The sequence below is a fragment of the Simochromis diagramma genome, unplaced genomic scaffold (genome assembly GCF_900408965.1).
Source record: "Simochromis diagramma unplaced genomic scaffold, fSimDia1.1 OVJJ01000646.1, whole genome shotgun sequence".
Lineage (NCBI taxonomy): Eukaryota > Metazoa > Chordata > Actinopteri > Cichliformes > Cichlidae > Simochromis > Simochromis diagramma.
Window position 1 is genome coordinate 4385008 of NW_024387279.1, and position 13652 is coordinate 4398659.

The following is a 13652-nucleotide window of genomic DNA, read 5'->3' on the forward strand; positions in this document are numbered from 1 at the left end:
CTAAGCAAATGAACCGCCTTCTCAGAAGTGGCGAGAGTACAGAGCGTAGTGCAGACAATGTGATGGCACAATGTCTTAATTACCCCAAGCAACATTTTTGTTATGTAAGTTTTCCTATCAGCAAATACTGAAGAGCATACACTCACTGCTTACTTTAACTGTTTCTTAATGCAAATATCTAACTACCCAATCACATAGCAACAACATGTGCTCAGGCAGGTAGACACACTGAAGTTCAATCTAAACATGATAATGGGCAAGGAAGGTGATTTAAGTGACTTTGAACGTGGCATGGTTGTTGGTGCCGGATGGGCAGGTCTAAGTATTTCATAAACTGCTGAACTAGTGGGGTTTTTCCACACAGCCATATCTAGGATTTACAGAGAATGGTCCAATAAAGAGAAAATATATAGTGAGCGGCAGTTCTCTGTGAAAAAATACCTTGTTGATGCCAGAGGTCAGAAGAAACTACTCAGATCTGCTGTGAGTTGATAGGAAGGGAATAGTCGATCACCACTTGTTACAAGGTATGCATAAGAGCACAGTACATTGAAACATGAAGCAGATGGGCTGCAGCAGGAGAAGACCATATTGGATGTCACTGCTGTCAGCTAAGAACAGGACATTAAGGCTACAGCTGAACAACAGAAGACTGGAAAAACATTGCCTGGTCTGATGAGTCTAGATTTCTGCTGCAACATTTGGATGGCAGGGTTGGAATTGTGATTTTAAAAAAGATGAAGGCATGGCCTTCCTGCTGTGCATGAGTGGTTCAGGCTGGTTGTGGTTTTGTGAAAACATGGGGATATATTTTCCCAGCCCTTCAGTATCAACTGAGTATTGTTTAAACACCACAGCTTACCTGAGTGCTGTTGCTTACCATATAGATCCTTTTATGACCACAGTGTACCAATGTTATGAACGCTGCTTCCAACGAAATAACGTGTCATGTCACAAAGATGACATCATGTCCAACATGGCTGTGCAGTCTACAAATCTGCATCGACTATGTGATGGTATCCTGTCAGCATGAAGCAAAATCTCTAAGAAGAGTTTCCAGCACTTTGTTCAATGTATCCCATGAAGAATTAAGGTAGTTCTGAATGCAAAAAGGGGTCCCAGTACCAGCAAGATGTAACTAATGAATTGTACTGCTGTCTGTAATATGCTAATATCAGTTATTACCTGCACCAGCAAAATCTTGGTGAACAGTCCCTGAAAAGACATTGATAGGTGCAAAGCTCTGTTTTCAGGCTGTCGAAACAACTTCTTTTTTCCCCCTTTCACTTTTCAACCAAATTATATGGGGTTCGGTTCTTTTTAATGTAGTCTTAATTTGGGCAAAATTACACTGCATGAAAGGCAGCCCAGTTTTCAGGAACTATGACTCAATACAGCTATGACTGGTTGATCAATTTAAGCCCACAAAACAACAGCCGTGGACAGTTGGTGCTTGGTGGGTAATATCACCCTACGATATTGAAGATATACACCGCCCACATGTTCAGGAGTTTTGCTGATAAAAAGTCATTTTTATTGCCCTTTTGTTTTTATTATTTCTCTGATTTCAAATGCATTTCCTGCTTAACTCTACCCTACCTCGCTGGCGAGGCCTTGTGTGGCTTCTCATTTTCTGCAGTATCTGTCGTTCGCTAATTTTTCTGTGTTTCAAACCACTCCACTTCTGTTTGTAGAACAAAAACAACACAGATATCTCACGTTGTCCAATTTCATCTAGGTCAGTAGCTCTCGGAGTCACTGCCATCGCGTATTAATAAATAATGTGAAACGAGGTTTAAAAGAAAAAATTGATGTTTGAGTAAGCATACTCTGACCACTGTGGATTGACATTTTTGATAATGCTTTTAAAGACACTAGATTTTTGCCCTTAATGTTACTTTGAAGAAAGAGTCATTTTTGAGCTTTATTTGGGTTGCATCAGTTTTTGTGACACTGATTGTCCTTGACTTGTTTCCCTTCGGGCAAGGAGAGGACTTTTTTTTCTTTTTGTCCTGGTGATAAAATAGAAAGCGTAAATTCTTTGCAATTTATTTCACCAACACTGAAATTAGAAGCTCAAAACGTCCTAAATGTAAGCTGAAAGAAATGCCTTTAGGAAGTGGTCATGCTGTGACTTTCAGCAGACTGGGCATAAACTATATGCACAAGCCTACACACTGCCAATGAATAGTATTTATATAATTAGATATGCCAAGCGAGAGAGGGTATTACATTCAGAGCACTTAATTTCCTCAGTTACTCTAGCTATTAAGGAAATTCCATCAATTTGGTCTAATATCCATACAGAAAATTGGGCCACACAGTATTGAATTTGCCAGAAATGATGATGTTGTTAACCCTCGTGAGCGAGCCTCGAATGTGTTTGTAGCAGTGAGTTTGTCTTTTCGATTAGTATTAGGTATTTCGGCTTTTCAGCATCTCGCATGGCGCTGGAAAAACACCTGAGGACATTTAGCGCTTTTAAAATGATCAATTATGAATCAGATATTACCCGAATCAATTTCACTTTCACTTTATTCGCCCTGGGAAGAGGCCAGATGTGCACAATGTGGTAGAAATCTATAGCAGGTTTAATATAGAGTGAAAAGTCCAAGCCAAAATTTCAAGTTACACCTCTGCTGATATCAGTGAAAAGTAGCCTCTGCGTCATCTGACATGTCATCTGTTGTTGTTCGTGTTTTCTTTATTGTATTATCAGATGAGACACCTTTGGCAGCTTCGCGTGTCACCTGCAGTTTCTATGCAAGGATGTACCTCGCCTTCATCACCTTATCAGACACTTTCACACAATCCGACGAATCTTCTTTCTGCTTCTCTTCTGATCTAGCGCTCTCTTAAAATAGGCCAAGTTTCTGTTAGAAGGGACTTACTTGGCACCATCTTAACATTAGCCAACTTCTCTTGACACATGACACAGTCAGGCTGAGGGCTATTGTTGACCCCATAAGACAGGCAGCTTTCACCAGAGTGTCATACTGACACTTCTTCCCCCCCTGGTTTCTTTAGGTCATGGGTCGTCTTCACTGGCGGTTATTGGTGGTTTCCAATTTCCTCCTCATTAACCTCCTCACTGTTAGTTAGTCGGGGCCTTTGATGTGTCAATTTTTTTTTTTCACATCCTCCAATAACTGCTTGAAGTTGATATTAATAAATGATATTTTCTACAGTTTTATATTGCAATTACAGAATATATCCCACCCAACTGACCTCCGCTGACACTTGTGTGGCTCGGTACAGTATATTGGAACCAGTGGCGTAGACCAGCGGTCCCCAACCTTTTTTGCGCCACAGACCGGTTTAATGTCAGACAATATTTTCACAGACCGGCCTTTAAGGTGTTGCGGATAAATACAACAAAATAAAATGATACGACCAAGACAAAAACTGTGGTATTCTGTAAATATAATAATAATAATAAATGCGAATTCACTGTGTAATTGTGTAACTTTATTAGCAGCGTCCTCCTGAAATGCGCCAACAACATTGAGAGTAACATCCTCCTCTCTGCCCCTTAATGCTCTCTGGTCGCTATGGTAACACGTAAATATTTCTTTCAAAATAAGACACACAGCTACAATACGGGGGAAACAGAGTTAAACCTGATAAAAACCCCGAGAACCATAAATGTCACACCTGAGCCTCAACTCTCGCGGCCCAGTACCAAACGACTCATAGACCGGTGTCCCAGGGGTTGGGGACCGCTGGCGTAGACCATATTTACATAAGGCACTATGCTGGTAAAAGACCAGTATGCCACAGCAACTTAGAACAAGAACTTGTATTTTTTCTTCAGAGTCTAGAAATTCTGAGGAGACCAAAACAAGCACTCCGTTTGTCCATCTCTGAATACAATCTGATTTTCCTTTCTTATGCACCTCTCAACCAAAGCCCGGTAGCTCTTGCTGATTCTGTAAATGTTAAATAAAAAGGCTCTCAAATTTACAGTTATAGTTTTTAAGAATAGCTCAGTAATTTCCCGAAACAGCTGGGCACCGGAAAGGTTGACTAAACAAGAGTAAACACCTCATTTGTTCAAGACCATTTTCAGCAGGGGATGAGTACAGCTTTGGCGAGCACGTGTGCATTTATGGCAGCGGGATTGTGGATCGATTCAAAGTAAACAGCAGTACCCATGTTCCCAGTCATAAAGGAACGTGTCACTCAGTGCATCGATGTGGGTCACTGATGCGTTTTTAATAGATGTCTGACAACAGAGGAGCTCTACTGCACGGAGGAATAAGATCCATCTGTCGTTGGATGGACACAAAATACTCGTAACACACAAAACTGACAGAAAGAAGAAAATGTTTGGTGTCACCCGGCTCACTCCTGTAATTTGGGGTAAATCATTAGCAGCAACTCTCAGTGTTGTAGTGTCAGTCATGAGAGAAAGTGCTTTTGAGCCTTCGTGCTGTTGTCAGTTTGCACGGATGCTCAACAGTCACACATGGAAAAATCCATCACAGAAAAGACCCAGCAGAGCAGAATGCGGACTGGCATTACAGAAAATGGAAGGAAACCACTAAGTGAGGAAGGCAAGGATGACAAAATCTAAAAATAAACACTTCCTGACATATTTTCTCCTGTAATATACTGAAAACAGACAGATTGGTGAAATTTAACAGTCATGTAGAGGTGGATTATTCTTCTAACACAGGACTGAATGAGTTGGAAAAAAAATCTGTGTGGTTGATTTAAATAGAACTTACACATATGTGGCAGATATGATAAAATGAGAATGCCTCGTTGTCATTTGTGTTTATGCTCATAATCCCAGTGAGTTATTGTCGCTAGCTGGCTTCATAACGCCTGATTTTGTTTTCAGCGCGCCGTTCCACCTTCACCTCGCCTACACGGTGAATATATGAACGGGAACCCTGACAGTTTTTCAGTTGACAAATAGTCCAGCGTAGCGCCAGAGCACACTCCGGGGCTCAGGGTGCTGCTTTATGAATACACCTGTCACTGTGTTTACTATGAATCTGCCGTAACACAGAATCAAGGGCACAGTAGTGATTGGAAAAGGGGAATAAAAAAAGTGCTTCGGTTGGGGTCTGCTATCATGTAATGCGACTTCGGGCAGATGCACGACTCTACCTTTGTTTACCAGTTGGAACGGGGTAACAGGGACACGCGTAGAACTGGGAGGGTGTGATTAGAATTCAGTCACAGATAACGGCACCGAATCGAGAAACTGTAACAAATAGAATCGATTTTTATCTTTTAGAGAGTTACATGCTCTTTTATAGGCTGAGAAAATTCTCTGAGCCTCGGGCTTGCAAAATCATTTCAAAAACAAATGGATGAACTGAGAGAGAGTGCAGCGATGTGGTCTTAGGCGCAGGTTAATTCTGCATATGTGGACTTTGATCGCGCTGCACGAGTATTCATTCATTAATTTGAGTATTGCTTTCAGGCCATAAATTGAAACTGTAAAGCGCAGATAATGTCGATATGTACAATATGCATGTGATTGCGGGTGCTATATTATCTGTATCTACTAATATATCGCTAAGCTCACAGGATTTTGCACAGCAAAGCGACACTGATACAGGGCGATTTTAAGTCTGTCTGTGCTGTTACGTTCTTACGTTTGGCTCGACAGCAAAATGAACACCATTTTATTAAAAGGCAGCAGCAATAGCCTGCTAAATATAATAGCAGAGAGTACCCTGGTCAGCAGTTGAATTTCCATTATCAGCTCCTAAGCCCTGCAATTGTGTATGTGTGAACTGCATGTGGTCTCGGTGGTCACTGCTGTCTCTGTGGGTGTCTGGCCTCAAGGAAAGCCAGGTGAGCCAGTGGTGCAGTATCGTCCCCGGTCTATTTGACGAGGAGACCTCATGCAAAATTGATGTGAACCTCAAGGTCACGAGGAGTTCATTCAGAGCATGCTCAGCTCAGTCTGTGCCTGCAGCACACCGCAGCAAATAGGACTGTTCTCCTGGAGTCTCTCTCTGTGACTTACTGTAAGCTCCTCTCTGCCTGATGTGGTGTTGGATTCAGTGTGTTTCACTCAGCGCACTAACATTAAGAACTCTGGCTTGCCAAACTCTTTTACTGATGCAGTAAAAGAGTTTAAGTGTTTTATTGAGTTGCCAGGTTGGGAAGAAAAAAACCCCCCTTTCAGCATGACTCTCTGTAATTCATCTTCTCCTCTAAATCCATTTATAACAACCTATTATCACTGACAGATACAGATTACTGTAAGAACCCATAACAAATCACTTACTAGAATTTGAAACTGAAGACTTGAACATTTTTTTGTCTTTTTCAGTGACTTACTCTGGGAGAACTTTTGCTCCCAGTTTATTTGACAGCATGAACCCATAGTTCACTTATATTATATTATCTCTTATATTCATACTTAATAACATCCATATGAATGATGTATTTTATTGTTTAAAACTGTTTATTAATGGATACATTTTGTGATAAAACGCGACACCTTTGCAAAATGTTGAGCTTTTACAAACACCTTACATTTATGACAGCTAATATGTGTAAAAGATTTTATTAATAATCTAAAATTGTCATTCTGATTGATTATTGGAAACTGCAGACAAGTTTATTATACATGTGATGACGGTTCATTCACACATATGGAAAGTAAGAAACTCATAATTTAACTGTCATTATTGAGTTAATAACATTAAAAACTCTTATTAGTCCTAGTTTATGTGTATTTCTATGTGTTAAAGACTAACTGCCTTTAATTTTATAAAGCTTAAACATTCATTTTTCTTATGTTTTTATAAGTTAGAAACTATAGATTTGTTAATGTACAAATTAGAACATTTATTTATGTAAGTGATGCAATTTTGATCTTTCCTGACAACTTGATGTCATCATTTGGAAGAGTTCAATAAGGTAAAGTACAAAAACATCTGTAAAAGCCATTGTCAATAACAAAATGCAGTGTAACACAGTCTACATTTAAATAGTCGGTAGTTAAAAATATCGAATATACAAAGCATCAGTAAATTTATTAATCACTAATAAAATTCAGACTTTCTAAAAATGATTGTATATTATACAGACACATTTTTGATGGGCATGATCTGAATTGTCTATAAAATAGAGTGATCACTGATTTTGAATGGTGACTGAGTGAATGTATGTAAATAAGTAAGTGATGAGGGAAATGCACGCATTGATTATCAGGTACTACATGCAGGAATTCTGCAGAAAGCAGGTGAGACTGAGACGTCTGTCACATTTTCTCAAATGAAATAAAATTCAAATAAACTGTAAAATAAATTTAACAGGTGAAAGTGGAAAATCTCACTATGTGCACATCCGAGGCCCACAAAGCTGTGACAGAGCACTCCATTAAGAGATAGGTACATTTCTACTTTCTTGTCCCTTTGATGTAAAGCAGTGCAGACTGGTTGGGTCTATAGAGATGTTTTGTACAGCGTGTTATGTGGATGTTCTTTCATATGTTTTCAGAGCTTACACTGTCACCATGGGAAAAGTTGCAAGAGCGGGCTCATTATTTAGCTCAAAATTGGACGGTAATGGCAAACACTGGCATAGCTGCATACTGCAATGACTAAAGGACAGCGCATGTTACACAAGACTGTGCTTACAAGAAGTCAGCATCCCTTTTGCCCTTGTTGATATTTCCTTATCTATGAATCCCATACAAAAAAAAAGGTTCCCCAGGTCTGCTAATATCAAAGCTTGTCTCAGATGTTTGTGCAGCACAAGTGGGTGGGTGGCCTACTGATTGTGTTGGTGGAGCAGAGGCACCATCGCGCCCAGCCAGCTGTCTGCTCCATGGGTGTGTGATCTGTCCAGGCTACCCACCTTCCTTTCCCATTAAGTTCAATCATGCTGGGTTGCTGCAAGTCTGACTAGCTTCTCATCCTTTGCCATTTAACCTCCTCTCGCACATACAATAATCCTCCCTTTGGCACAAACAGAGGAAGAATTGGACAGTGGAGAATTCAAATGGAGGCATAAAGGGACATCATGAGCAAATAGTGAAATGGTAGTGTTTTATTTTGAACGCCTGTGCTGTCAGATATATTCTTGGAAACCTGAGCTTTTTCAAGTTCAGGACATTTAAAAGTAATATTGTTGGAACAGTGACAAAATCAGTCAGATTAAGTGACGGGCACAGACTGTTAGATGATAATACAGGCTACGAGATGAAAGACAGCTTCGTCTTTTGTAATCTGTCAGGGAGGAAACTGGGGAGAACCACGAATGGCTTTAGGAATATATGAGGCATCATCCTAACTGCCTGCTAGTTTGCCTAGGAAGGAACAGATGTATATTGATTTTTTTTCCCCCCATGTCACTGGAATTGTCATTTTACAGTCCTGTTGCAAAGGCAACATTACACATGGCATTAAAATATTTCTTTACTTCTAAAATAGTTTGAGGAACTCTGATTTTTTTATCAGTGTTAACGCTCTGTGATGCTCTGTACCGTATAGGAGTTTTGCATCTCCTTGAAATCCAGTGAAATACATATGAAGTGTTTTTATTATTCAGCGTGAACATTATTCAGTGTTTCCTCTCTGATGGTAGCTGTGATTAATAGCTGTCACTTCCTGAATTCTGTTTGCATGACAGAGTGTCTCGTGACCTTTCTTTGAAGGAAATGGTCTGTAGACAATGCAATATGAAAGTGTCAGAAAGCAATAAGTCAGAAACACAAAAGCACAAACAGAAAACTAATTAGAAAGCACTCAAAGAATGCATAAATCTGCCAGAGCCGCACAGACCTTTACATTTGTAATTCTCCAACCACAAAATGTTTACACATTTTATTTTCCATTTATATTTCAATTTGCATCAGATTGCACACATTGTAGGCATACAGTCATAGTATTTCTTTTTCATTTACATCTACGCTACAAAAACTTCAATGTCTACAGCCACGATGGCTGCTTTATGAAGTTGTGCATATACTTTGAACAGAAGTAAATGTAGCAGTATAGATACATAGATATCTTCACAGTGGGAAAGGTATGACTTACCTGTAATCAGGATCATTTAATACCATAAAAAGTAGCTGTAAATCCACATGACATGTGAGAAAAGTATTTAATTATATTATTTTACAGTTACTTTGCCATTGATTACTTGATAATGTTTCATTGCATCTTTAAATTATGGAAACTAAATCTTAAACAAGGAACGCAGTCTAAGTGCAGGTATTTATGTCAGTGCTTTGTCAGGGTAATCTGATTTGACCAAATATCATATGACCAGTACTTTATACTGCATGCCAAGGTGAGATAGTCAGTATGTTTGTTTTTGTTTTGTTCACCTTTTTCACGTCCAGATAAGATTTTAAGCAAACATCAGAAAAGCAAACCTTTTTTCTTTCCAGACATCCGGCTCGCAGACTTTTAAAGCGTACCAATCCTCCTCTGTGGAGGTAATTAAAAATGAGATGAAATAAAATCCACTTCTTCATGCAACTAGGAGAAAATCAATATTCACCACAGATGATTTGCTGGGTTTTGGAAATTTGCCTAAATTAACAGCAAAACAGAATCCTTAAATGAAGTCAAACTGAAGACTACTGAAGTCTAAAGTGACAAGAAATGCTTTCTTTGTTCCTAACTCGCTGCAAAAGCTGTTCGCATTTCTGCATTAATAATACAGGGCCCTGGTCTTATTGCTCACCTTTTATCCTCGCAGCATGATGTGGGCGGACTGATCAAATCGATAAACGCTGCGAGTGTTCATCTCCAGGGGGCTCAGCTACTGATTGTGTTTGCGTTTTTCCAGATGGTCACTAAACGGAACACTCATTGATCTTGGGAATGACTACCGGCGTCACATGTCTGGGGGCAGCCTGATCATTAGCAACCTGGACAAGGACCAAGACACCGGGGTGTACCAGTGCACAGCTTTCAACACATGGGGGTCCATACTCAGCCGCAGAGCCAGCCTTCAATTTGCATGTAAGTGATCCTACAATTGCTAACACATTCCTGGCATGGTTCTGACACACTTATGACATTCTAGCATCTCTTTGTATCTGCTGTCTGACAGCCTGACATGAGGGTAATATGCTTGCAGCCCAGGCCTTCCTTCTTTTTTTTTCATTTACTATTACGATTTCTCATTTAGATTGCCTGGGAATAGATTTTCAAGAGGGGAAATGGTAATCGAATGAAATGTCAGATACAACAAACACAGTGGGTGAGGAAGCTTCTGACTGCTTCTGAACTCCATTGATTCTCATTAGCGGTTCCAGCTCTGACAGCATCTATGCTCCATCCAAACTGCCTCATATTTCACCAAGTGCAAGCCTCTGTGATACAGACTTTAAAGCGGACAAACACAACTAACGCTTAAGAGGTCTTTGTGTCTATGCAATCACCAGCTACTTCTTTATGTTTAATATGCGCAGAAGACTGTAAGTGGATCAGACAGTAGAAGGACTGCTGCTATAGCAGCCTGCGAAGACGAAAGAGGGGCTGAGAAGTGACGCTGTTGGTTGTGGTCCCACCTTCCAGACAGGCAGTGTAGAGGCACCTCTCCTCTCTTGATCAGGCCTCCTGACTATTGATCATGTCCCAAGGATAGAGAGCCTTTCACTTCCTCTCAGGAGATGGACTGCCATTATCCCTACAGCTCAGTAATGAATCTCACTCGTGGGGACTGGGTGAAGAGGAGAACTGCTTGACATTTATTGTCTTGCCTAATGCACAGTGAGGGAGGTCTAGAAGATCAGCAAGGCTGATATTCAGTTTTTCCATGTAATGAGGCTACTGCCCTAAGATAGAAATGTCGTGCTTTCTTTTGCTTTGCTTAGCCTTCACAATTCAGCTGCAACCACTGAAAGCACATCCTCCTACAGCTCATTTTTACAATGTAAAAAAATGTTCCAAATTAATTTAAAATACTGTGATTTAAAAAGTCTGCTTTCATACAACCAAGGTCAAACTCATTTATGAGATCTGGGAATTCAGAAAAAAAAAAGGCCACTTAGATGATCACACAGGTCTCAAACCCAGTGGTTTGAATTACCATTGTCTCTTTATATCTGTATTTCATGAATTACATATTAGCAGAAGGGGATCTGCAGCAGTTATTTTCCTGTTTCAGTCTTTGGAAGAGCTGTGGCTTAAAAAATAATACAAGCTCCTTACGTTTGATGATAGGATAGATTTTATTTTTCTGCAGAGTTGATTTTTTACGCATTACATACATTCACAGGGGCTAAGAAAGAGTCACGCTGTGAAAATTGGCATACAAGACTCGCTGACCATTGCTTGATTCTCTCCTGACAGTCAGAATGTGACACAGCTGTTCCTATAATTTAAACAGTCAGAATAAACTGCTGGCTTCTTTACAACTTGTCACATTGTCATGTTTCTTTCCTTGTCAGACGTTTTTTAAAGCAATGCTGGTGCAGACAGAGATAGAAATTGTGTCACTGGGTACAATTTTACCAGAAGCTTTGGAAAAATAATACGTCATACGCTTAGAGACCAGTGCTGTAGTGCCTGAGTAGCAGGTAAAGGAGCTTACTCAAGAGCTCAGTAGGACACAATATATAACAGGGAATGTCTCTATGGCGCCGCCGTTGCCCAGACCAATCATCGTCGAGCTGTAATGGTCACTCTGTAATTTCTAGGCAAGCCATTCTCGTATGGCAAAGACTGATTCTGCTTACAAAGGAATCACTGAAGCTACAGTGAGTTTGGCCTTTAGCTTTCAGAGTTACAGTGTGTGGTCAGTTCACTCCAGTGAAGCCCATTATTCTTTTTCCCAGCAAAGAGAGAAGCACATCCCCTCCAGCACCGAGTCCAGCTTCATCTTCACCCGTCTCTGTGCAGTTTTGTAAGAAGAGGCGCCATCTGTTTCTCTTTCACTAAGTAATTATTAGTAAACCTCTGATTCACCTTCCCCAGTTTCTAAAGGTCCTGCCATTATTATTATAAACAGCTGTTGCCAGGCTTGTTGTGCAGTTGCATCCATGAATGTCTGAACCTTGCCACAATTTTTGTTCTTTTTGTTTAGTGGTTACAGTTGCACTTTCCAATATGTGCATATTTTCAGGTGTCTAATGTAGTTGTAGTTGATGCTCATTTGTAATACTTTGCTACTGGTGAGAGGCACGTACCCTGCCTCTCACCAGTAGCTAAGGAAGAATGAATTTCTGATTAATGCTTTTCACTTTTTTCACACATCTTCAGATGCTACTTTGTGGGTCTAACTTAAAATTTCATCTTCAGCAAGTGATAAGCAACTCAATAAGACTGGGGACAGGTGATTGGCTCAGACATTGCATAACTGCACTGATTTGGCTTCAGACACTCCTGAGTTGGTTTTGAGTCTCTAAATATTTTGCTGCATTTATGTGAATCTGAGCCGTAAGAGCAGAACTGTTCACTTCAGAATGAATCCAGCTGCTTCTGTCTTCTGTCAGTGAGAACAGTGTCTTTGCATCACACTGCCCTCGCTGTGTTTTACACAGGATGTTTTGTGCTCGGGATGGTCTTCACAGTTTTTACCTACCTTATTTTGATAAAGGCTGATCTTAGTTTCAGCTGATTTGGCAAGATCCAATCAGGCCTTTCAATTTTTGAGACCGATCAGTATTTTACTCATCACCTTTGTGTTTTCTCTCACAAAGTCTTGGTTTTATGATTGAATTGGAAGAGAAACACCAACCTCCTGAGCTGAATAGTGAAGGGGCTTTTCGCCATGGAAAGGATCCTGCGGTTGTTTTCAGCAGACATCCAGGCCTTTTTATGTTGATAAACTCATTCTTTTCTCTCGGAATGTCCCAAACTGTTGATTTGGCCTCCCCCTAATGTTCCCACTATCTCTCTGATGTATTCACTTTGTTTGTAAAGCCTGAGGATGGTCCTTTTTTTTCCAATTGCATGCTCCTTTGACCACATGCGGTTTCACAGAAAAAGCTTCCAAATGTAATTGCCACATTTGGAATCAGCTCTAGTCCTTTTACCTGCTTAATTTGTGAAGAAATAATCCAGAAATTGGCCACAACTGTGGGAAAAGAAATCCATGCGTTTGTTGAATTAAACATTCTAGGTCCGTATTCATTATATAAATGTTTTAGTGCACATCTACCAAAGATTTGATCAGTACGTACCACTGTACGTTTCTTGCTCCAACACGGTTCCTGAGAATCCTAAATGTCATTTGAAGATCGACTCTCTTATTGACATTTCTTCTAAAGACAACCTAGTGAGATCAGGATGCCTCTGTCTGTATTTCAAGTCAGCCATCTCCTCCTGTGGCCTTCTAAGTGTCCTGCCGTGACTTGGCTCTGTTTGATTTCACTGCGGTCATCAGAGAGCCGCTCATTAATCTTACCAACACTCTGTCCCACTTCTCTCCATAATCTTCCTTCTCCTAATTTCCCTTATCGGTCACACTGACTTTCTTTTGTTTGTGTTTGGAAGGCTTACTCCAGGCTGTTAGCCAGAGGGTGCAGACAGAGTACAGAGCGGACTGCAGCAGCTTCCCTCCATCAGTCATGAAGCCAGGGGTGGTTTATCATCCCAGGTTTAGTTTTTGTCTGCCAGCAACTGCTCATTCATTTGCAGGGGGATAGATTGTGCTGAGAGTATTGATGGGGAAGCTAATGCTTTTAAGTGCAAGATTACACCACATTTAATAATGAT

The 13652-nt window shown here is 40.3% G+C and overlaps 1 protein-coding gene across 1 annotated transcript in view; it reads left to right on the forward strand.

The window, feature by feature from the left end:
- Window positions 1–13652, forward strand: part of cntn3b (contactin 3b) — a 53151-nt gene that overhangs the window by 11560 nt on the left and 27939 nt on the right. Inside the window, exon 4 of the mRNA XM_040003143.1 lies at window positions 9775–9950. Coding sequence (XP_039859077.1) covers window positions 9775–9950 — 176 coding nt within the window. The remainder of the gene's footprint in view (window positions 1–9774; window positions 9951–13652) is intronic.